At 43.2% G+C, this 23,604-nt stretch overlaps 1 protein-coding gene across 2 annotated transcripts; it reads left to right on the top strand.

Annotated features, from left to right (window-relative positions):
- Positions 1–1,620: 1,620 nt before the first annotated feature.
- LOC308677513 (transmembrane protein 143-like) lies at positions 1,621–22,804 on the top strand. 2 transcript variants are annotated; one of them, XM_081343974.1, is made up of 7 exons: positions 1,621–2,218; positions 5,196–5,303; positions 7,528–7,722; positions 11,708–11,844; positions 18,627–18,906; positions 20,736–20,943; positions 21,056–22,804. In XM_081343974.1, the coding sequence occupies exons 1-7, from the start codon at positions 2,024–2,026 to the stop codon at positions 21,202–21,204; spliced, it is 1,272 nt and encodes a 423-aa protein (XP_081200100.1). In that variant the 5' UTR covers positions 1,621–2,023; the 3' UTR covers positions 21,205–22,804. The 2 variants fall into 2 exon arrangements, with proteins under 2 accessions (XP_081200100.1, XP_081200099.1); XM_081343973.1 differs by lacking the exon at positions 5,196–5,303.
- Positions 22,805–23,604: the final 800 nt, after the last annotated feature.

Genomic DNA, 23,604 nt, shown 5'->3' on the forward strand with positions numbered 1-23,604 from the left:
AAATAAGGGAAAAGGAAAACTGTAGCCTCTGATTTCTTAAGAAGGATCCACTTAAAATGCAATTAAATATATTAAAGTAAGTTGCTCCCTCATGGTAATTATACTGTTTTGTGTTCCTCACTATGGCTACATATATTCTTTGCCTTGAAGAAAGTATTGTAACAAAGAACCCAAACTGTGTCCCTTATTTTTTAATTTAGTCTCCTTTCCTCAGCCTGGAGTTGGCTTCAATTCTCAATCCCTACTTTATTCTCTACACATGAATATGGCAGATGGAAGAAAGCTAAAAGCTCAAATTAATCTCTGCTCAGTCAAACTTGCTGGGTAATTTTAATCTAGGCACTGTTTTTGTGCTGCTAGAATAAAATAAGGGAAAAGGAAAACTGTAGCCTGATTCCTTAAGGATCCACTTAAAATGCCATTAAATGTATTAAAATAAGTTGCTCCCTCATAGTAATTATATTGTTTTGTGTTTTTCAATATTCAACTATGGCTACATATATTTTTTTTTAATTTAGTCTTCTTTCCTCAGCCTGGAGGAATCCCTACTTTATTCTCTACACATGAATAGGGACAACACATCTTGAAAATGGCAGATGGGAGAAAGCTAAGAAGCTCAAACATTGTAAGGGGCTGCACAATAAAGCCTACTCAGAAATGAAGGACTCAGCGCTTTACATTTTCCTGATCATCCTAGAACATCTTGGGAGCCCCCTCTTTCCTCACTTACCCCTTGGGGAAAGTGAGGGAATGAAGCTTTTCCCGCCTTTTCGATCTCGTCACGTGCCCGTGGAGGGAGGGGGGGAAAGCGCTTGAGAGAACTCGAAGCCTGAATGGTCGGGAGAGCTGCCAGTGCCTCTTTTCGAACGCTGGAGCGTTCAACAGGGCAGTTGGAAACGACTGTTGGGGGCGGGAGTTAGAATGACGCCGGGGAGGATTCTATAGAATCCCGCGTGCGCGGAGGAGGAACTGCAGTCGTCTTTCGCCGGTCCAAACAAGGCGAAATTAAGCTGTAGTGCGCATGCGCATCATATTAAAACCGAACGGATTAGAAAGACTTTCCGATACTATGGAATTCTTTTGATTGTTGCAAGCGCCCCGCGGTTTGGCCAAAGAGACAGGACAGGAAAATGGGATAGAGCAACAAACTCAGCTTCTCTTAAATCGAAATGTTTTCAGTAGTTCCCATTGAGTAAAAAAACGAATGATGCAGAACGGCTCCATGCTGACCCTTAACGGTATTTTGCAGAGGCTGAATCGGAACAGAGTTGATGGGCAAAGAAATTTTACCCTTTGCGGCTAGCTGTTTTCAATTTTTCATCTCTGCTTTATGAGGCCAGTTTAGCTCACGACAAAAAAAATATCGACCTAAGCCACTGCGCAAGCGCACGACGCAACGTGAAGTTTCCCCGGGAATAGCTAAAAGATTAGAATTGAGGGCGGAAGAGAAAAAGAAACATTGTGCGCATGTGCCACCAAATTAAATGTCAGGCTTCTATTTAAAGGTCAGAGCTCGTTGCTCCAATAGTGGACTTTTTTGGGGGGGGGGGTTGTCGTCAGAATTGGGTCTGTAGTTGAAACGGGTTTTTTGTTTGTGTGAAGAGGGAGAGAGAGAAAAAATAACCTGCTTGGGTTGTAAGTTGGTCGGGGCCTTTAATTTCAACAGTTCGGATATAGCCTGATGATTTTTACCCGTGACTTTTTAACCCCTGTTGTTCTGTCCTGGTTGTGAGCTTGCTTTCCCATGCAATTGCGGGTGCCGGTAGTGGGGAAAGTACCTCGTCATTTGTGCATGGTACCTCCATGTTAAGTGAGCACTCTTTACCTGCAGCTTATCAAAAAGATCGATTTGCTCTACTTGATTTCTCAAAGCTTTCTACATTTGCTGCTTCAAAAGGTGCCTGCTGCAGCTCTTCAAGCAATGTGGTTGCAAAATGATGTCAGTTTGAGGAAACTTAGCCAAGGAAGATAGATATGACTTGTGCTGCCATTTTTTAACTGTTAAGCTTTGGACTCTCCCAGGATGCTGAGCATAACCCGGTTAGCCCTGGGGACCAAGATTATAGGCTTGTCTTTGCGTGGCAAGGCCTCCCTTGCTGCCACGATGGTGAAATATCGGAAGATGTGGAAGCCAACAGAACCACAGAACTGGGCAGTGGATTATCAGGAGAAATACATCCCGTTTTCCAAGAATCAACTGGTTGAAGCCCTGGTAAAGGTAAAAATAGGCTTTATGTCAGTTCCAACATCCCTTGAATGCATTGCACAAAAGCAACATTCACAATCACCCCTCTCAGCTTTCAAAATATTTCATGGCTCAAAACAGCATAAGCAAATTTTAGAACGTGCGGATAGTGCTTGGTGAAATCATAGAAGCAAGCAAAAGGTGTCACCCCCTTCTCATAGACAACACAAGCAGTAATAGTGTGAAATGTTATATGGTAATTTATTGTATACTGGTTTACTTGATGTGCATGATGTGTTCAGATCCCAAAATTTAGTTTCTTTTGGCCCAGTCAGTGCTTGCTTTAGTATACCAAGTGTTTTCTTTTGGCAAATGATCTGCAATCTTGGTTGCAGAACCTATTTTTTTCTTCATCCCAGAGCTCTCAAGGCAGGTCCCTTGCCTGTTAAGTAGGGTCTGTTTCATGAACATGTGGAGATTGAATTAAGCCAATCTTTAAAAATCTTTCCTGATGGGGTGAAGTTTCTGAAGTGGTCAGATGGGCCAAATGGGACGGATGAACCTTTGGAAGAGAACATTCTGAAGAGATGAAAACGCTTCTTGAGACAAAAGTGCTGTTCGTGTGGAAATTGAAGAGTAGAGGAAACCATGATTTTAAATTTTGCTAAACAAAAGTAAAACAAATGGAGGAAAAGTATAGTATGTGGAGAGGAGGAGAAGGCAGTTATCCTATGTATGATGAGTGGCATGGCATGAAAAAAAATGAAAGGGTGACAAATTACAAGCTTTTGTAGGAAGGAGAAAAGGATATAAAAGGGAATGAAAGAGAAATTCTGGTTACAATTGGTAGTTATCTAAATGCCTGGATGGTTGATGAACAGCAACATCGTAATGTTGCCCTGGAAGCCCTTTGTGTCTGATCATTTGATGTTTAGGATCTTTTATCATTAAATCGTAAAATACTGTACATTTTGCTCATTTAACATGGGAAGGCTTGTAATAGACTCACTCTGCAAAGGTAGAAAGGCCTTTACTAGACAGAAGCAGTCCAGATACTGAGCACAGATTATAAAAAGTTGACCTCTAACATCCGGAGTACATTGGACAACAGTGATCTGGAGAACATGAAGTGAATTCTTCTGAAGTATCTTTACAACTAGGCAGAGGGAGATTACACAAAGTGTAAGCCCTTTGCACTGTAGACCTTATTTTATATATATAGGACAAATTCAGGATAATGATCCTGCCATATTTACGTATCTTAGTAATGGTGTATGAGACTTATAAGGATTTTTTTTCTTATCCAGAAGTTCTTTACTGCCAAATTGGCCACTTTTACTATAGTCATGGATTTAAAAAGTAGAGAAACATAAAAGTATGAATTGGAAATCTGAAGTCTGTTTATGAAATATTCCATTTTTTTCTCTCATTGGTGGAGACACAAAGCATATAATTGAAGATGTAAATTTCATTACAGGTAGTCCTTGACTTATAACCACAGTTGGGCCCAAAACTTCTGTTGCTAAGTGAGATCTTTGTTAAGTGAATTTTACCCCATTTTATGACTTTTCTTGCCACACTTTTTAAGTGAACTACTGCAGTTGTTAAGTTAGTAACATGGTTGTGAAATGAATCTTGACTTCCCATTGACTTTGCTTGTCAGAAGGTTGCAAAAGGTGATCACATGACCCTGGGACACACTGCAACCGTCATAAATAGGAGTCAGTTACCAAACATCTGAATCTTGATCACGTGACCCTGGGGATGCTGCAATGGTCGTAAAGTGTAAAAAACGCTCATGTCATTTCTTCCAGTGCCGCTGTAACTTCAAACAGTCATTAAACGAACTGTTGTAAGTCGAAGACTACCTGCTTTGTTAAAAAGATGTTTGAGCTGCATGTTGCTATTGAAAATGTTAAAACATATGGCTTTAGAAAGTTGTCTTATGTCAAATCTGCATATATATCCTAAACTGTTATAACTTCAAGAATATCAAAATATTTACTACTTCGTACTCCTTTTAATTGGATTTCTAAAATGTAACTTTCTGCATGCAAAGCATGTATTCTGTTATTGAACAGTGGTAACCTCTCTAATAGATAGAACTTCACAATCTGGCATTCTGCACAAATATTCCAAGATACATTGATGACTAGAAATGTTAGCTAACTATCCTGTTATCCCAAAATTCATCTGTCGAGATGGAACTCTAAGAAGAGGCCCATACCTCAATGAAATTTCAGACATGCCTATTGAAGAATTTAGGCTACTTACCATTGTAGACCAGTTCTGAATTGGGGAAAGAGGAATTCCCCAGTAGCTATGACTGTAAAATTCCTATTGTGGGTAATTATTGCAGGTCACGTTCAAAAACATTTATCTCGAACCAATTCTAAGCTGTATTAAAGAGAAGTTGCTGGAAATAAATGGAAAACTATAAGGATAATGGTTCTGCAGCAAGAGGATAGGCCACTAATTCACAAGTACAGAGATGGCAGTGCACCAAACCCGACTAAACAGTTATATTTATGGGTAGTCCTCAACTTACAACAATTAATCATTTAGTGACTGTTCAAAGTTAATGGCACTGAAAAAAGTGACTTATGACAATTTTTCACACATTTGTAGCAGCCCCACGATCATGTGATCAAAATTCAGATGCTTGGCAATTGGTTCACACTTATGACTGTTGCTGTGTGATCACCTTTTGCGACCTTCTGACAGGCAAAATCAATAGGGAAGCCCGATTCACTTAACAACTGTGTTACTAGCTTATCAACCGCAGTGATTCCCTTAGCAACTGTGGCAAGAAAGGTCCTAAAATGGGGCCAAACCCGCTTAACACATGTCTCACCTAACGACAATATTTTGGGCTCGGTTGTGGTCGTAAGTTGAGGACCGCCTGTATTTTGGTACGGTACTACCCAAGGAACATCTCATTAAACCGACTGCTTCTTATTGACCATTTTAGGGATGAACTGGGTTGCCTTTTCCCCCCTCCTTTTTTCAGGAGTTCCACTCTTCTAGTCATGAAGAACGCCTCTCATTCTTGCAATTTGTGTCTCAAGTGGACTCGTCCCTTGTACACCGTTACTACTCTCTTTTGGAGCAGCTACAGGTAGTTGCAAACTTTCTTTTTTGCAGTCAATTTATAAAAAAATTTTCCAGTCTATGCAGAAGGTAGCAAGGGAGGTGGTGGCTGTTAGGACAACAACTGTTAGTAAGGGTGTTTAGTATTACTGAGTCCCCCCCAAAAAAAATATTTAAATGTATTTTTTTTAAAAAAACAACAATGTAGCATTTTGCCATTTTTCTAAATAAAAATAATCCCTTGCCCAGTAGAATGGCAGAGAAATGCAGGTAACTGTGTGTGCCTCCTTGGTTGGGTTGTCTGACGTCCTTTGCTAATAACATGTAGAAGCTTCCTCTTCCTTATAACGAATATGGAAAGGCAAAAGGATGGAGAAATTGATCTATCCTCTCCATCTATCCTTCCTTTGTGAATACAAAGTCATGGCAACTCATCTCAATCTCGAACATGGGTCAGATTGTAATATAGGCAGTCCTCGATTTACAACCCTTTGTTTAATGGCCATTCGAAGTTACAATGGACTGAAAAAAAAGTGACACACGGCCAGTCCTATCACTTAACGAGCGTTGCAGCATCTCAGTGATCAGAAGATCAAATATGGGTGTTTGGCAACCAACCTATGGTTACAATACCTGCACTGTCCCACTGTCATGTGGTCGCCATTTCTGACCTTCCCAACCAGCCTCCGATAAGCAAAGTCAAGGGGGCGGGGGGCTGGATTCACTTAACAACTGCATGACTCACTTAACAACTGCAGTGACTCCCTTAACCATGGTTAAAAAAGGATGTAAATTTAATTGCCTCACTTAGCAGAAGAATCTCATTTGGGGTCATGTCCCAAGACTTCCAGTAAAGCCATTTCTCAGTCATAAACTGAACCGTGATTTGCAGCATGTTAGCGTATTTTAACATGGGTCCAGTGTGTTGTCTGAGTCAAGACCCAGTAGCCATCAGATGCATTATGAGACACTTGCTCATCCCAAAAATGTTTATAGAGTGTGGGAATGTCTGCAGCTGCTCCATTAACAACATTTTCCGTCAGCTTCCACACTCTGTGGTGATTTTGTTTTGAAAATAAAAGAGCTGGGGAGAATTAGCTCTCCCGCGTCTTGCAGGTTACACTTCCAATCCTGAGCAGCAATCAAGATTGGCATTTATTTGCTTGCATGCCTGACCAAAAATTGAAATACTGACCCCAAAGGAGATGAAATCATAAACAGTGACCAGCATAATTTTCTGTACTCCAGTATAGGGGGTCTCCAACTGTGGCAATTTTACGGCTGTGGAAGTTGGACTGTGGACTGTGCTGGCTGAGGAATTCTGTGCTGGCTGAGGAATTCTGGGAGTTGAAGTCCACAAGTCGTAAAGTTGCCAAGGCTGGAGACCCCTGCTCCAGTACACATTTACCGCATGAGAAATCGGAAGGAGAGTGGTAGGCTCTTTCCCGACTTAGCACATTAAAGTTTATGCCCTTTAATAAAATGTGTTACTGTAGTCAGAAACACATGAGTGTCAGTGCAATGTTACCTTCCTATTCTTGATTGGTGAAGAAAAATCTGCATTCTCTGTCCTTTCAGCATGGAAACTAAAGAACTGGTAGAGAAAAAATGGAATACAGGTAGTCCTCGACTTACCACCACAATTGAGCCCAAAATTTCTGTTGCTTAGCGAAACAGTTGTTTAGTGAATTTTGCCCCATTTTATGACCCTTCTTGTCACAATTCTTAAGTGAATCATTGCAGTTGTTAAGTTAGTCACACGGTTGTTAAGTGAATCTGGCTTTCCCACTGACTCTGCTTCAGCGAAGGTCACAAAAGGTGATCACGTGATCCTGGGACACTGCAACCATCATAAATATGAATCGATTGCTAATGCAGGGCTCCTCAAACTTGGCCCTTTTATGACTCGTGGACTCCCAGAATTCCTGAGCCAGGCACACTGGCTGAGGAATTCTGGGAGTGGAAGTCCACGAGTCATAAAAGGGCCAAGTTTGAAGACCCCTGCTGCAATGGTTGTAAGGGTGACAAATGATCGTTAGTCACTTTTTTCAATGCCACTGCAACTTTGAAAGTCACTAAAGGAGCTGTTATAAGTCAAGGACTACTAGTAATGCGTTCCTTCTACTTGTTCACCCACTGTTGCTGTGATGATGATTTCAATAATAAATTGCCCATGGTGACCAGGGATAGAAGAAGTATGCTGTATTAATACTCACTGTATTAATCTTCCCACTTATGCCTTCCCCTTCTAGACACTCTATACACCTATTGATCCTGATCGGGACACACTGCAGGAATTCTGTTTGACAGATGCCGAACGGTTAATAAAAGAACAGGGAGTTTTGGCCAAGATGGAACCACTGTTGGATCAGGCCAACTTCAACAAGTTGTCAGAAGAAGCACTGGCTTATGCACTAACTGTCAATCACCCTCATGATGAAGTCCAGGTGTGGCCTGCAATAAAGATCACCCCCCCACACACACACTCCACCTTTTTCCTTCAGGTGTCCCATCTGTGTCGTATGTGATAGAGGATGAAGGGGTCCTGAAATGGTAAAAGAAAGTTGACATTTTAGATACCTTGTGAATTTTCCTTGACCACACCTCTTGTAATCTCGGTTGTTCAGGTTCTCTTCCTTGCAGTGGGACAGCTCGCCGTGGCTAACTCGCCACGGGACAGTTCCTTACAAGACAATTCAACAAGTACAAAAGATAAATCAATTTCAATGGAACCATGGCCAATAACAATAGTCACTTCAGAATTACAAGTTACAATAATTTCAGTGAAAACGTGGTCACTAATTTTTTAAAAAATGTAGCTGAATGAAATGATTGATACAGTGTTGAATTGTCGTGCAGCAAGTTGTCCTTCGGCAAGTTGGCCATGACAAATTGGGTGTGGTAAATTATTCTAGACCCCTCTTCCTACTCTCATGTTTTCCCTGATGGTTTTCTGTTTGTGTGGATCATTTTTATTTATGATTTCTCTGACTGCAATCAGAAATGGAGAGGTTTTTGCTTAACAGTGTCATTTTTCTCAAGCCAAGGCCTATCGGTTTCCAGCACTTCTGTCTTTTGAGACTCTTATAGCTTAAGGGACACGGTGGCTCAGTGGGTTAGGACGCTGAGCTTGTCGATCAGAAGGTCAGCAGTTTAGCGGGTAAAATCCCGAGTGCCGCATAACAGAGTGAGCGCCTGTTACTCGTCCCAGCTTCTGCCAACCTAGCAGTTCGAAAGCACGTAAAAATGCAAGTAGAAAAATAGGGACCACTACGGTGGGAAGGTAACAGCGTTCCGTGGGCCTCTGGCGTCTAGTCATGCCGGCCACATGACCACGGAGACGTCCTCGGACAAGCGCTGGCTCTTCGGCTTTGAAACGGAGATGAGCACCGCCCCCTAGAGTCGGAAACGACTAGCACGCATGTGCGGGGGAACCTTTACCTTTACCTTTTATAGCTAAAATGCAAATCTTATCCCTTTCCCTCACTTTTAAAGTTTGGTGAAGTGGGGTTTTCTTAGGCTGGGGTTATGCACAAAGGCAAATTACAGGAGTGGAACAAAATCCTAGAATTTCTTTGGATGGTATTGGATCTCTCCATGCCCACAAATAAAAATTTCCAAACTTCTCAGTATTATTCAGTTTTTTGCTTTGCCTTACTTTAACCTTGTCCAGTAGGATATCTTTTGAAGGCAACTAAGACACACAGTTTCTTTCCCCTATAACTGGTCTAGTGCCAGTCAAAAGGTCATCACCAGGATATGAATGACAGCTTGTTTGTGTTCCTCAACCGTCATATTAAGAGGCATGTACTGAAGAAATGCTGGAGAAATGTTTGGCCCTTTTCTCCATAGATTTGTCTTAGCTTATAGCACCATCTAAAGTGCTGCCTATGTTGTGCCTTATTCATAATTAACATGTAGTTCCTTTATTAGAAAATTATATGTTGCCCATTATATTTACAATTTGGGGCATCTTACAAGATATCGTAAAACATTGCTACTATCTATTAAGAAATGAAATGCAGTTAATACAGTAATACATACAGAGTACAAAATTCTTTCTGGCTAGTGGCAGGATATCTTGGCTGCTAGGGATCATAATCTTTATTTTTTGAGGCAGCAGGTAAATGCTGAATGGTATTAAATCTAAAGGAAGACTTATACTTTTTTTAAAAAAAGTTTTCAGCTGAAAAAAAGCATAAATTATGTATCTTAATAGTTTGCTTCCAAAGTTTGATAGTATGACTTGAAGGCCACAAAACAGAACTTTGAGGATCACATTCAGTTCATAGTTTGCCTATCCTTTGGTAGATTCTGATTTATTTATTTGTTTGTTTATTTTTGCATCTGTTTTGTATTTGCTGAAAAAAACATAAAATGTAAGAAAAATTAAAGAGCCAGACAAATGGTTCTACTCATATATAATTTGCCTTTGTGCGTTACCCCATCCTAAGAAAATCCCAGTTCACCAAATTTTAAAAGAGAAGGAAAGGGGTAGGATTTGCATTTTAGCTGTAAGAGTCTGAAAAGACAAAAGTGCTGGAAACGGATAGGCCTGGCTTGAGATAATGAGACTGTAAGCAAAAACTTCCCCATTTTAGATTGCAGTCAGAGAAATCACACATAAAAATATTTACATTAGGCATAAAATTCCTATTATAGATGTAAGGTCCTGCCCTGCTAGCATGCAAGCATGTAATACATATGCCTTGGCATGTTGGGTTTTCTTTTGGGGGCGGGGGAGCATGTAGTTACTATTATCATCTTCACAACCCATCCCTGAAACAGCAACAAAAACCTTAGAACAGGGGAAGGCAACCTTGGCTCTTTTATGACTCGTGGACTTCAACTCCCAGAATTCCTGAGCCAGTCATGCTGGCTCAGGAATTCTGGGAGTTGAAGTCCACGAGTCATAAAAGAGCCAAGGTTGACTTCCCCTGCCTTAGATATTCCAGTGTTAAAGTGATGTTTTCAGCCTTAACCCAGCAATATTTGACAGCCACTACAAAGTATATAACATTTATTCCTGTTATTTTGGAGGCAGTCAGGTGACCCATTGAACCTGGGATAAGCCTGAATCTATTGGTCACTTCAGACTGGGGCTAAGGCTGACCTTTCCTCTCAGATCCGTGGTGTACTTCACCAAGGCCATAATAGCGTAGTATTTTGGTGATTGAGAAAATCCACCCCTTTTAAGCCAGATTTGCCTGTTGTAAACATCCCCTTCTGGAGTTTACAGATCAGCTAAAAGTTGCCCGATGGCTGGTTCATAGAACTAGTGAAAATACAAGCCATTGTATTTTCCTTGAGCGATCTAGTTCAGTGTAGTGGTTAAGGTACTGGCCTGGAAACCAGGATACTGTGAGTTCCAGTCGCACTGTAGGCATGAAAGTCAGCTGGGTTATCTTGGGCCAGTGTTCTGTTCCAGCCTACGACCAGCCCTGTTTGAATGTCAGGGACAACCCCTTTTTATAGTCAACAGGTTGGAAAAAACCCAACCAAATTTATTTACAAAGAAATCAAAAGTTCAAACAAGAGTTACACCAAAAGTTCAAACGAGTTAAACAGGAATAACAGACCAGGACTCTAGCAGAAGATCTTTAAACGGTTGCCTTCAGCAACCAGCACCTCCCACACCTTCCCCTTTTATTAGCAGTCCCAAGGCATTGCTTCTCATTGCCTTCTCCTCCTCTCACTGAGTTGCCTCATTGTCTTTCTCTATTCTGCTCTGCTGGATTGCGTCCTGCTCCTAACATCCCTGAATAGATCCAGCTGTGAATCATCTACATCCAATACCTCGTGCTCACACAGCTGAGTCTGAGGAGGAACATGACGGGAGGGGCCAGGCTGAGAGTCCTGCAGTGCATCAAAGCTTCCCTCTAACACCAAAGGCTCTCCAAACCCCTCCTCCTCCTCCTCTTCAGAAGCATCAGACTCAGCTGCCGGTACCACAGGCTGACGCTAAATCACAACACCAGTCACTTTTATCCCAACTCACTTCACAGAGGAGTTGTTGGGAAAATAGGAGGAGGAAAGAGCATTATGCACTGTATGTTTGCCCTCTTGAGTTACTTATAAAAATAATAAGCGCAGGATAAAAAATAAGTTCACTGTTTCCCAGAGCTAACAGGTGCTGTGAGAGGTAGCAGGCTACAAACCTGGCTCTCATTTTTACCAAGTACTGCTCAGCAGAGTTGGGAAGATACTGGATCCTGACATGCAGTTTGACTCAATGTGGCAGAAGCTCTCTTTCAGCACATAACTGGGGAGGTCTACAGATAAACAGACCTGAGCAGGTGACAGGTATTTACAGTTGGCTTCAGCAGTAGTGTGGTGATAGATGGCTTGTTTCCCCATCGCCATGTAATGTTCAGAATGTGGGAGTCCCTAATAACTTGCATTTTCATGGCAGTTCTGGCTTCTGTTCTCCAGGTGACCGTGAATTTGGATCAGTACGAATACATCACCTTCTGGGCTCTTGGCCAACGGATAGGACCTCTGCGAGTGATGGCTGCAACTCGAGCCCAGAGGACGGGCTTCTTCGGCCCTGCTCGGATTCCTGCAGACAGGCAAGAAAAAAAATGGTCTCCTTAGTATCTGTTGCCACCTGGAGATCCTTTTGGGGGCGTATTCCCAAGACCCGGCCTTCTAACAGGTCAGATTTCTGTCCATCTAGGTTGGTGTTACCTACTTTGTCTTAAGAAGAACAGTGATGGAACAGACCATAGACTGGCATTCTGGTAGTCTGAGTAGGACCTTAAAAGGACTCCACCACCAAATATTGAGAGCAACTTTGCCCTCAAGGTATTCCTCTGCCACTGAATTCGGAAGTATATTATCTCTAATCTCGGATGTAGCCTAGCAGCCATTTTCTTCACCTTTTCAAGAGGGCCCAGCCACATCTTTAAGAAATCAGTTGCATGGTTTGGTGAATTTATGCACTTCTCTTCCTGTCTCATAAACCTGAAGCTCTTTGCTTGTAAAACTGTCACTGAGCTGTGGTCCTTCCACCCAGTTTTATGTGCTGTTGTAAATGAGATGCTGTAGATGGGATGCTTTACAACTTGGAGGGAAATGCTTTATGATTTCTAAGTGAAATGTTCATAAAATGTTCATAAAATTTTCTTGAAATTTCTGTGGATAGGAGACTGAAAAATATATTCTCCGGGGGGGGGGGGGAGGGAGAATGAACTCTCTTTCTTGGAAGTTAAACGTTTCCATTCACATTTCTGTGCATCAGATGCTAAGATTTACCCACGGAAGCTTTTTTTAGGTCGTTCTAAATTTGAGCTGCTTTTGGGTTGGCCAGATTGTGCTCCTTTCCATCATCCCTGCTCTGACAGGGTTTGATCACTGCATCCCAGTTCCTTTAAATCAACGTTTCTCCAGTTCAGCAGCTAAGATGTGTGGCTTTTGGCATGCTGGCTAGAATATTCTGGGAGCTGAAATCCACATCTTAAAGTTGCTGAGGCTGAGAAACATTAAAATGTATACGGCACTCAATTTCCAACAACTCTGTGGGATGGTGATACATAAGCTTGCATGTTTAATTTATTGTCTATAACCCAGTTCTTAACTTGTAACAGTGAGAAGATGTATCTGTGAGTTCTAATTCTGCCTTAGGCACTGTGGACTTGGAGTGACATTAAGCCGGTCACTCACTCTCAGCTCTAGGAAGAAGAAATCAATGGCAAATCACTCTTGAAAAATCTTGCCAAAGTAAAAGGCAAGGCAGTTGCCAGGAGTAAAAAAAAATGGACTTAAAGGCACAAATAATAAAAATGGAAGGGATATAAAAATGTTCAAAGTCCATTCTACCCCATTACAGCAGGATGGCAATGAATGTGATGGCCTAAGTCAGGGGTAGGCAACCTTGGCTCTTTTATGACTCGTGGACTTCAACTCCCAGAATTCCTGAGCCAGCATGGAAACCTCTCCCTTTCTCCTCAGCATGGCTGGCTCAGGAATTCTGGGAGTTGAAGTCCACGAGTCATAAAAGAGCCAAGGTTGCCTACCCCTGGCTTAGATAGAAAGTTATATTCCACCAGGACCCTCCTACTTTTTGCCAGCTATTTTTATAAAAGATTGCATTGATGCTGATATATTATTACTAGGCATAACAAAATACCATATTGCTTGTTCTTCATGAATTAACATAGCAAAATTAACATAGCTTGACATAGCAAATTACCATACTATTTATTTTATTTACAAATTATGGCAGATTTGGTCATGCTTGACTATGATTGTCCAAATTGATTAAGGATGCCATGCAACCTATGACATTTTTGGCATGCGATACTGCAGGACGTTTCTGAAGCAGAATAGATTATGGAATGAAATCATAAAATGAAAAATGAGATTTGCCAGATAGGTTTCAGTTTTTCAACTATGGAAGGTTTCAACCATAGAGATGACAGTTAATTTTCAGCAGTCGAGTTGGTTAAATACTTTTAGTTTGCATCTTAACAAGAATAGAAGTCTCACAGAAATGTTCCCAGTTTTCCACATTGTGGAACATTCCGCTTTGAGGAAACATCATTCAGGGGCAAAGATATTTGGGGAGAAAATTATAATATTTTTATTATTGTTGTTATTAATTTTGTGTCTATCCTATTCTTCCTCTTAATGGGATGGAGAGATTTGGCTATAATCATTTCATCTTTTGTACAAACATTTTTTTTCCAGTTGTTTGTTCCAGATTTTGGCATCCTCCAGATCAGGGGTGTCAAACTGCCGGCCCGCAGGCCGGATGCGTCATGATGCGTCATGAGGAAACCGTGCCCACCCCATTGCCGGCATTGGAAAAAAAGTCGCGATACGTTGCGACATGTCACGTGACGTGGCGAGTTTGACACCCCTGCTCCAGACCATCTTGTATTGGCAGTACTGTGACATTTTGTGATGCATAATAATCTGCCCTTGTTTTTTTTTCAGAGCTCTTGTTATCAGAACCCCTCAAGACCAAATCTGAAAGTTTTTGTCAAAAGGGCAATTGGGTTACTTCCGTGCCAATAAAATACCACTGCAGGTAGTCCTTGTCTTACAACAGTTCACTTAGTGACCATTTCAAGTTACAGCAGCACTGAAAAAAGTGACCAACGACTGTTTTTCACACTTATGACCGTTTGCAGCATCCCTATGGTCAGGTGATTTACATTCAGATGCTTGAAAACTGCCTCGCATTTATGAGAGTTGCAGTGTCTGGGAGTCATGTATTCCCCTTTTGCAACCTTCTAACAAGCAAAGTCAATGGGGAAGCCAGATTCACTTAACAACCGTGTTACTAACTTAACAACTTCCGTGATTCACTTAACAATTGTGGAAAGAAAGGTCATAAAACAGGGCAAAATTCACTTAACAACCGACTTGCTTAATCATAGAAATTTTGGGCTCAATTGTGGTTGTACGTCGGGGACTACCTGTTCAGTTGTGATACTATCTAGAAACCAGATAAGCTGGGATATTGTTTTTATGTTAAAGAATCTTTCTGCACTCTGTCTTTCTATAAATTTGGAATTGTCACCTCTGATTCCTCCCAGTTTTAGGGCTAATGCACTTCAGTTTGGGGCATATTCCTTGATTCAGCACATTTCCTTCTGCAGGACAAAATGTTTCCAATGTAGAAGTCAGGATATGAATTTCATATGAATTTCATGGGGGACCATATCAAAATCTGCACAATATTCCACAGGTGTTACAGCTGCATATTGATAGAATATGCTCTTCTGTAGATACAACAGTTGCATCAAGGCTTTCCAGATCCTTTTTATTCTTAAACAAATTACCTATTCCAGCTCCAGTTCAAACTTACCTCCAGTGCTAGATTTATTCCAAGATTCTGTCGCACTATTTTACAATGGATGTGTCTTTACCAAATTGGGGGTTCAGAGTAATTTTTATTTATTTTATTTTAATTCCATTTATATCCCGCCCTTCTCCGAAGACTCAGGGCGGCTTACAAGCTTAGCAGTAGTAATGGTATGGTTATCAGTACCGAATGGTCCCAGTTGAAGATCCCCTTAGAGCAGGGGTAGGCAACCTTGGCTCTTTTATGACTTGTGGACTTCAATACCCAGAATTCCTGAACCAACCATGCTGACTCAGGAATTCTGGGAGTTGAAGTCCACAAATCATAAAAGAGCCAAGGTTGCCTACCCCTGCTTTACTGTAATGGAGCTTCTGGTGATATGGAAAGCTCTCAAAACTTTTGGGGTTCCTGACTTGGTGGTACTTATCCACTGACAATACAGGTTGTCATTGATCCCAACTACCGTTTATCGACTGTTCAAAGCTACAACAGCACTGGAAAAAAGTGACTTAGAATCCAGCCTTACAGACCATTGCACCACCCCCAGGATTATGTGATCAAAATTCAGGTGCTTGGCAACCAGCATGTATTTATGACGGTTGCCATGTCTGGGATCACGTAATAGGGACATGTGAGCTTCCCAGCCAGCTTCCAACAAGCAAAGTCAACGGGGGAAAGCCAGATTTGCTTAACGACCACATAATTCAAAGTGATTTGCTTAACAGCCGTAACCAAAAAAGGTCCTAAAATTGCTGTGACTTAACAGCTGTCTTGTTTAGCAACGAGAATTCTGGTTCCAATTGTGGTCATAGGTTGAGGACTATCTGTATCATTCTTTTATTTGAAATCTCTAAGAGGATTTTTTGTTTTTGTTTTTTGGCATTCTCTTGGCATTCACCCTGTATTGATATTTTAGCTTGACAAGGCATTGACCTGGAAGATTCCACATTTTTATTGGCACTGGTCTGCCCCCAAAACTTATCAGTTTCATTGCACTGAATGTATAGCAAGCGATTTAATTATCGTGTCTACTATATCAGAGTTCCCCAACGTTTCCGGCTTGGTGGACCGGTGTGCGGGGAGAGGGAATGGTTTGCACAAGCGGCTGGCAAGCTTCCTCATGTGCACACAGCTTCATTTCTGCGAGCAGTGTGCACGCACGCCTGCCGCTCACGCAGATGGAGCGTCCACACAAACTCACCCACTGCTTGCGCAAGCGAGCATGCACGCAGGCCCTCGTCAGCCATTTCCACAGCCCAGTTGCACACCCCTCATGGCCCACAATTTGCGGACCCCTGCGCTATATAATTTTCCACTGTCAGCACATTGTCAACTCTCTGCCATGCTAGCTGGTCCCTCATGTATTGCAGCTCTCCTAGCTATCTCATGCTTTGACATGTGCGAAGCTCCTTGGACTGCATTGGCAGCTGTTATACAGGTAGTCCTCGAATTACAACTGGTCACTTAGCAAACGCTTGAAGTTAATAACAACCCTCCCCCAAACTTACTATGACTCACTTCTGAAATTACATCTGCTGCAGCATCTCTGTGGCTGTGTGCCCTTACGATGCTGCAGCACGCCCCCCATTTCCTTCTCCATCCTGCCCCGCTGGGTCCCCCCACACACACTGGGCCTGCTTTGCCACCCCACTGGGTTCGGCATGCTCCAGCCTATTCCCTGTGACTGATTGCTTACTTACCTTTTAAAGAACTCCAGAGTTCAGGCGGTCTGGGTGGAAAAGGAGAACAGGCCACTTCGTTGTGGGCAATGCAGCACAGTCCCACAAGTGGCCGTCTTTTTTCTGAGTGAAAAAATAATGCTGACACAGCTGATGCTGGCAGACCTAAGGCTATCATTAGTGAGAAAACAGAAAACCCAAAGCTTTGCCAGCGTTATTTTTCAGGGGGATGAGTAGGAGACCCAAGCAACTTTGGGGACCCCAAGGGGCAAGAAGTGGAGCATGGGGTATCTTGGGGTGTGAGGAGGCCCAAGGCAGATAGACATGTGCCTGCAGTAAGCCCCACAGGGTCTCCCCCAGCCCTGAGGCACTCCATACTTCACTTAATGACCTGCATGATTATTATTTTTAACAAATGCATCGGGGAGATCAGGAATGGGAGGGTCATTAAGTGAGGAGATTCACTTATGGCCCACCTGACTTTGACCGTAATGGGCAGGCTCCATTACTGTTGTAACTTAAAGGCTACCTGTAAAGCCTTATTTTGAATGAGGCATTTGGAAGGCTAGAGGTGTCTTTGCAGGCAGTACCTATCCTCTGAAAGTAAAGGTTGTTATTGTGATTGCGTAGCTGCAGTTCTCTGAATAATGACTTTGATTTGTGCAGTCCTGTGACCCACTTTCTATCCTGTGTAGGCAGCCCCCCTACTATAGCTATTTGTCCTGGCCTGAAGGTACTGAGGTAAAATGATGGGAAGAGCATTCACATAAGAGAGGGGACAGTCTAGGACAGGGGTAGGCAACCTTGGCTCTTTTATGACTCATGGACTTCAACTCCCAGAATTCCTGAGCCAGCAGCCACCATGAGTCATAAAAGAGCCAAGGTTGCCTACCCCTAGGACACCAAAATCGTCTTAGCTCTAGAATGTTCTGAACTAGATTGTATAAGCACATGGCCACCCTAGCGTGTGAATGCCTTGATCGCCTCTCAAAAAACCAAAATAACTGGCCAGCAATGTGTTGGTTTAAATATCTCGTTGCGGAATTTAGAGCTTTGGTCATGGAAGTAAAGGGGTGGGAGAGAGGAACCTTGAAATAGCTGATCAGGGCAGCCATCTTCTTCAGATGGCTTAATTGCATTCGTTTCCTCCACAAAACCAAACACAACCTTCCCAATATTGACATTTTTTTAATCCCATTCACCCCCAGTATCTTATGCAAAGACAGTGAAATTACGCGACTGCTAGTCCTCGACTTACAACGGTTCATTCAAAGTTACAACGCCACTGAAAAAAAGTGACTTACGACCATTTTTCACACTTCACGCCCATTGCAGCATCCCCATAGTCAAGTTGCTCGGCAACTGACTCACATTTATGACGGTTTGCAGTGTCCCAGGGTCAACGTGATCCCCTTTTTGGGACCTTCTGACAAGCAAAGTCAACGGCGAAGCCGGATTCACTTAAACAACCGCGTTACGAATTGGAACAACCGCGGGGATTCACTTAGCAACTGCAGCCAGAAAAGTCATAAGATGGGGCAAAACTCACTTAACGAACGTCTGCCTTAGCAACGTAACATTTTGGGCTCAATTGCGGTCGGGAGTTGAGGACAACCTGTAGATTTTTAGCTTTCATCCCATCGGTTCCTATGGAAAAACGCCAACATTCGGGGAGTTTTCATTTTCCTCGATAAGATTTCAGCCTTTTAAAATGGGTGTTTATTTTGGGGGGGGGGGCTCTGCCAATAACCGTCAAGGAGTTCTGGCAGACCATGAATCCTTGGCTCACATCTGAAGAGTCTGCGTCCGCTTCCCTAACGTCGCTTTTCTTCCGTTCCTCCCCTTTTTCTTTCCAACCCAGGCATTACTTCAAACGGGTTATAGTGGCTGCCCGAACCAAGAATGGCCATCTGGTGCTGAAATGCTTTAAGGATATCCCACTGGAAGGTCTGGAGCAGCTGCTGCCCTTGGTCAAAGTCCGCACCTCCATCTTCCACCGAGCTCTGCTCAACACCATGCTGGTTGTGAGCGGCTTGGCCCTCTTTGTGAACGTGGGCATGGTGGTGCTCTCCGACCTCAAGATAGGCACCACCACCCTGCTCTTCTTCTTTGCCGCCTTGATGGCCTTCCGGGCTTGGAAGGTAGGTCCACCTCCGGCGTTTCCAGCAAGTCGAGAGCCATCAGCCGATAAACATCCTGCTCCGACCTTCAAATTAATTAAACCCGGCAATGTAACCTTTTAATAACTTTCCCCCTTTCGGTAACACAACCGGTTATAATTCATAGGCAATTCGTGAAGGCGCTCTTTGGGGGCTCTGGGCTGAGGAGATGGAGAGGCACGATTACCTTTGTAGGAGCAAGCTTAATTTAATTGAGGTTCTTTTAGGGCAGTAAAGCAGTCTTGGCCTCTATCCCATGCAGCTGTCAAGAGCGTTATGGCAGAACACATGTCTTCTGCTCAGAGAAATCTCATCTGGTACGGCTGGGGGGCGGGGGCGGGGAAAGGCTCTTTTTTTCAGCACACGGAGAGAGACAGCTCTGAGAGAGGAGGTGTTTCACTTCCTGTAGAAGGAAGATTTATGTCTTCCTGCAGACATTTTGGCTTTCTTTGAATAAATGTATCTGGGAAGGGAACCCAGACCTTGGTATCGAGGTTTGCATGGGACGAAAAACGGGATAGCTGCAAAATGCTTTTTTTTTTTTTTTGATGCAGAGGTAGGTAACTGAGGGCTTAAGCTGCCCTTAACTTTTGGGGTTGAGAAAATGTTGCATTGTGATAAATGCAAAGGAGACAGTGTCATGCCTTGCTTAGGACTGGGATTTTCCTGTTTTTTTTTCCTTTCTTTTTTGGGGGGGTCTGTTTGTTTTTATAGGACTTTCTTGCAAGAAGCAGCAGGCTGAGGTTTCTCCGTGCCTTACATTTTTTAGGGTTTTTGTAATAATTTCTGGGGTTCCTGCTTCATTGGCAGGAAACGACGCTGGCAGTTTTCTCCATTCTTGTCCCTTAACTTCGGCAGTAAAGAGAGGCTGCTCAAAGGGAGGGCGTATTGGCCATCGGGACCCAACTGTAAGGCACTTCCATATTGGAAATGTCGATAAACATTTTACTAGCATATCATAGGTATGTGGTTTCCTTCCCAATATGTTACAGAGAGGTGTCTATTCTCTCCGGCGTGCTTCCTCCAAGAGGCCAGGATCTCAATTTTTTTTTAATCCCATTTATATCCCGCCCTTCTCCGAAGACTCAGGGCGGCTTACAATCTAAGAAGCACAAATCAATGTGCTTAGCAGTAGCCTTCATTCTATGTATATGCCTACTTATTAGGGCTTTCACACACACACCCCAAGCGGCATTATTACAAAGTCAGCTTATTGCCCCCAACAATCTGGGTCCTCATTTTACCTACCTGGGAAGGATGGAAGGCTGAGTCAACCTTGAGACTGGTGGGATGCGAACCTGCACTAATTGTGTCTCTCACGGGTTTGACCCTCCCCTCCCCCACACTCCTAAGCAGCCAAATACTGTACAGAGAGTCCGCGACGTACGACCACAATTGCGCCCCAGATTTTTGTGGCTAAGTGAAACGGTTGTTAAGTGAATTTGCCCCCTTTTACCATCTTTCCTGCCGCGCTTGTTAAGTGAATCACTGCAGGTGTTAAATTAGTAACACAGTTGTTGTATGAGTCTGGCTTCCCCTTGGACTTTGCTGGCCAGAAGGTTGCAAAAACTGATCACGTCTCACACACACACACACACACACACGCACACACAGACCCTGCAGCCGTCATAAATACGAGTCAGTTGCCAAGCATTTGAATTTGGATCACGTGACCGTGGAGATGCTGTAACCGGTCCCAAGGGCGAAAAACGGCCGTGGCTCACATTTTCCAGGGCCGTTGCCGCTCTGAACGGTCACTGAATGAACTGTTGCACGTCGAGGACTGCCTGTGTTCTGCGCTGTTTCCTTAGGTCTTTGGCCAGCGGAGGAACATCCACTCTCTCGAACTGGTCCATATGCTGTACTACCGCAGCACCTCCAATAACTCGGCGCTTTTGGATGCCCTCACCCTGCGGGCCCAGGAGGAACACGCCAAGGAAGTCATCTTGGCGCACAGTTTCCTCCTACGGTGCCGCCACCAGCAACAACAGCAGCCCTTCTTGAAGGGTGTTGAAAAAGGTAGGGGCTGGGATAGGCAGGCCAGAAAGCAAAGTGTGCGTGGGGGGGGGGCTTCTCTGCGAATCTGTTTCCGCTCCAATGAGGCCTCTGACTCGTCCTTTTGCGTTTGCAGACTCCAATCCTGTTGAACATCTGAGGAAACAGGTTGAGGCTTGGTTGCGCCTGCGCTCGGGGCTGGAAATTAACTTCTGTGCCGAACGTGCTTGGAAGCATCTCAAGGAATTGGAAGTCAAGGGAGCAGCCCATCCTGTCATTGGATAAGAGCTTGCTAGGGTTGTTTTAATTGGTGTTTGGGGCTCTGAATCGGCCTTGTCCCTGTGGTAACGAGCAGGCGAGGTTTTGAAGGGGAGAGGATGTGAACCTGATTTTTTTCAAAGCATTAAGAGAACCGTGCCCTGCGGTGTAATTACTTGTACCGGGTGGATCCTTGGAAGCTATTGGATTTCAGCTCCTGAGGTGTGATTCCTTTAACATCAGATCTTCTTCCAGATTACCCTGTTGGAAATGTGCTGTAATGTTAACATTTGCCTACTGCGAAAATACTATTTGGGGTACAACATTAGACCTCATTATACAAAGCCATAATGCACCTCAGATTCTCTCCTTTGCAGAGAGGAACTTTCTTGCTTTTAAAATATCAGCACTTTTTATTAGACACGCTGCTTTTTTTCTTTTTTTTTCTTTCCCCTTCTTCCTTTGAGCTGTTTATTTTTTCTTTTCCCCAAGGAACGAGTGGAAGCAGTTTAACATTTGAAATGAGCGCTGTGCAAAGCAGTGAATCTCTTTTGCATTTAGGGCGAGATGGGTTTTTAATATCATGTGCTAGCCCGCTGGGGGCATTTCTGAAAAAATATTATTAAACCCCTTCTATAGCACTTTGAATTGCACAGTGTACACTTAATGGCAAGCTTGAAAGCCATATCGCATGCTAGGTTTCCTTGCTTTATTTGTGTTTTTTTTTCCTGCCAGTTTTACATAGGTGGCACAGGATGCTTTCCATCCTGTGTGGTCCTGAACAAAATAGCAAGTTCAGGCTGTTGTACGGAGGGGGAGAAAAATGCGATAGGTAAGTTCTGAGTTACTGGAAGAACAGAACCCTATTCCTCTTGGTCCAGTAATTGTTTACACTATTCGCTTCTCAAAATTGAAGTCTGGGAATTTGCACACAGCTGAAGGGGACGGTGGATGCACTGCTGGAAGACCAGGTCATAAAAAGATTGTCCTGGGGAAAATCTGTGTGGTCACTAAGAATTGACAATAACTTGATGGCATAACTATCACATCAAAGGAATTCTTGGGTGCATGAATTGAGGCGTTTTCACTGCCGGTGAATCTGTTCTTATTCTACCCTTAACGGTGACTCTCTGCGTATCTGGCCTTTGTCTATATGGATTGGTAGTTGATGTATGTTGAATGCTTGTGTGCGTGTACTTTATTCTGAAGAGTGTTCTTGGAACAGGTGCAGCCTTGTACACCTCTAGCTGGAAGACCTGAAGCCCCTCCCAATTCTCTTTCCCACCTTTCTTTGTCTCAAAGAGAGCCTCTGTATTCTTTCGGGGAGTTGCCACAGAGAAGCATATATCAGATTTTTTATTCTGTCCACACAAGTGAGATTATGACAGAAACAGCAATCTAAATTGTCCTTAGTTTCTATTGAAAGGTCAATCATAGACCATTCTTTTTTTTGCCTCAAGATGAGTGAGGAAAATGTACTCATCTGGTCTCAAGAGATCCAAAAAGTAAATACTTCGTGGTGTAATGATTCAGTTGAGAACATTTCCATACTGTTCGTTTGGGATCCTGCAAGGAGACCAATGCTGCTATCTAGTTACCTTATTTCAAGATGCTGACCGAAGTGATTCCAGGGTGATTGCCTATCTCAGGGGTAGGCAACCTCGGCTCTTTTATGACTCATGGACTTCAACTCCCAGAATTGCTGAGTCAGCTGACTCAGGAATTCTGGGAGTTGAAGTCCATGAGTCATAAAAGAGCCGAGGTTGCCTACGCCTGGCCTCTCTGGATGGAGGTAGGAGGTGAGCTTCAGAACAGATAGCTTTGGTTTGGCTTTAAGCCTTGAGCTTATCTTGCCAATCACAAAGTCAGCTTCTCCGCTTCCACCAAATAGGAATGAAGTCACAGTTTGTGGGATATACAGAAAGGTCTCTTTCTTACGTGCAATAAACTTGTTTGTGCCTCTCTGCATTTTCCTCTCTTCCATGTGTCTGGTTACGTATGGTTTGCTGAACCCGAAGGTGCTTTTTCAAAAGGCAACTGGACTTCGTTTTTCCTTGGAAGACGTTTCACTTCTCATCCAAGAAGCTTCTTCAGTTCTGGTTTGCTGAAGTTCTCAGCACTTGGAATTTTGGGAACATGTTGTTGTGGTTACAACTTTTTTTTTGCCACAGCTGTTAAGCAAATCCCTGTAGTTGCTAAGCAAACCATGTAGTCGTTAAGCAAATCTGGCTTTTCCCTTTGGCTTTGCTTGCAAGAAGCTGGCTGATCGAAAATGGCGATTACATGACCCCAGGGCATTGCAACCATTGTAAATGCATGCTGTTTGCCAACCACCCAAATTCTGATCACATGACCGTGGGGATGCTGCGACGGTCATAAGTGAGAGGCTTAGTAATAAGTCACTTTGATCAGTGCCATTTCAACTTT

The sequence above is a fragment of the Vipera berus genome (genome assembly GCF_964194415.1).
Source record: "Vipera berus genome assembly, chromosome: Z".
NCBI classification, from domain to species: domain Eukaryota; kingdom Metazoa; phylum Chordata; class Lepidosauria; order Squamata; family Viperidae; genus Vipera; species Vipera berus.

Bases quoted from the DNA above. Each gene is read 5' to 3' on its own strand.
- LOC308677513 (XM_081343974.1), top strand. From the start codon at position 2,024: ATGCTGAGCATAACCCGGTTAGCCCTGGGGACCAAGATTATAGGCTTG. The intron at 18,907-20,735 runs GTAGGTCCACCT...CTGTTTCCTTAG, and splicing joins TGGCCTTCCGGGCTTGGAAG to GTCTTTGGCCAGCGGAGGAA. The intron at 20,944-21,055 runs GTAGGGGCTGGG...TTGCGTTTGCAG, and splicing joins CTTGAAGGGTGTTGAAAAAG to ACTCCAATCCTGTTGAACAT.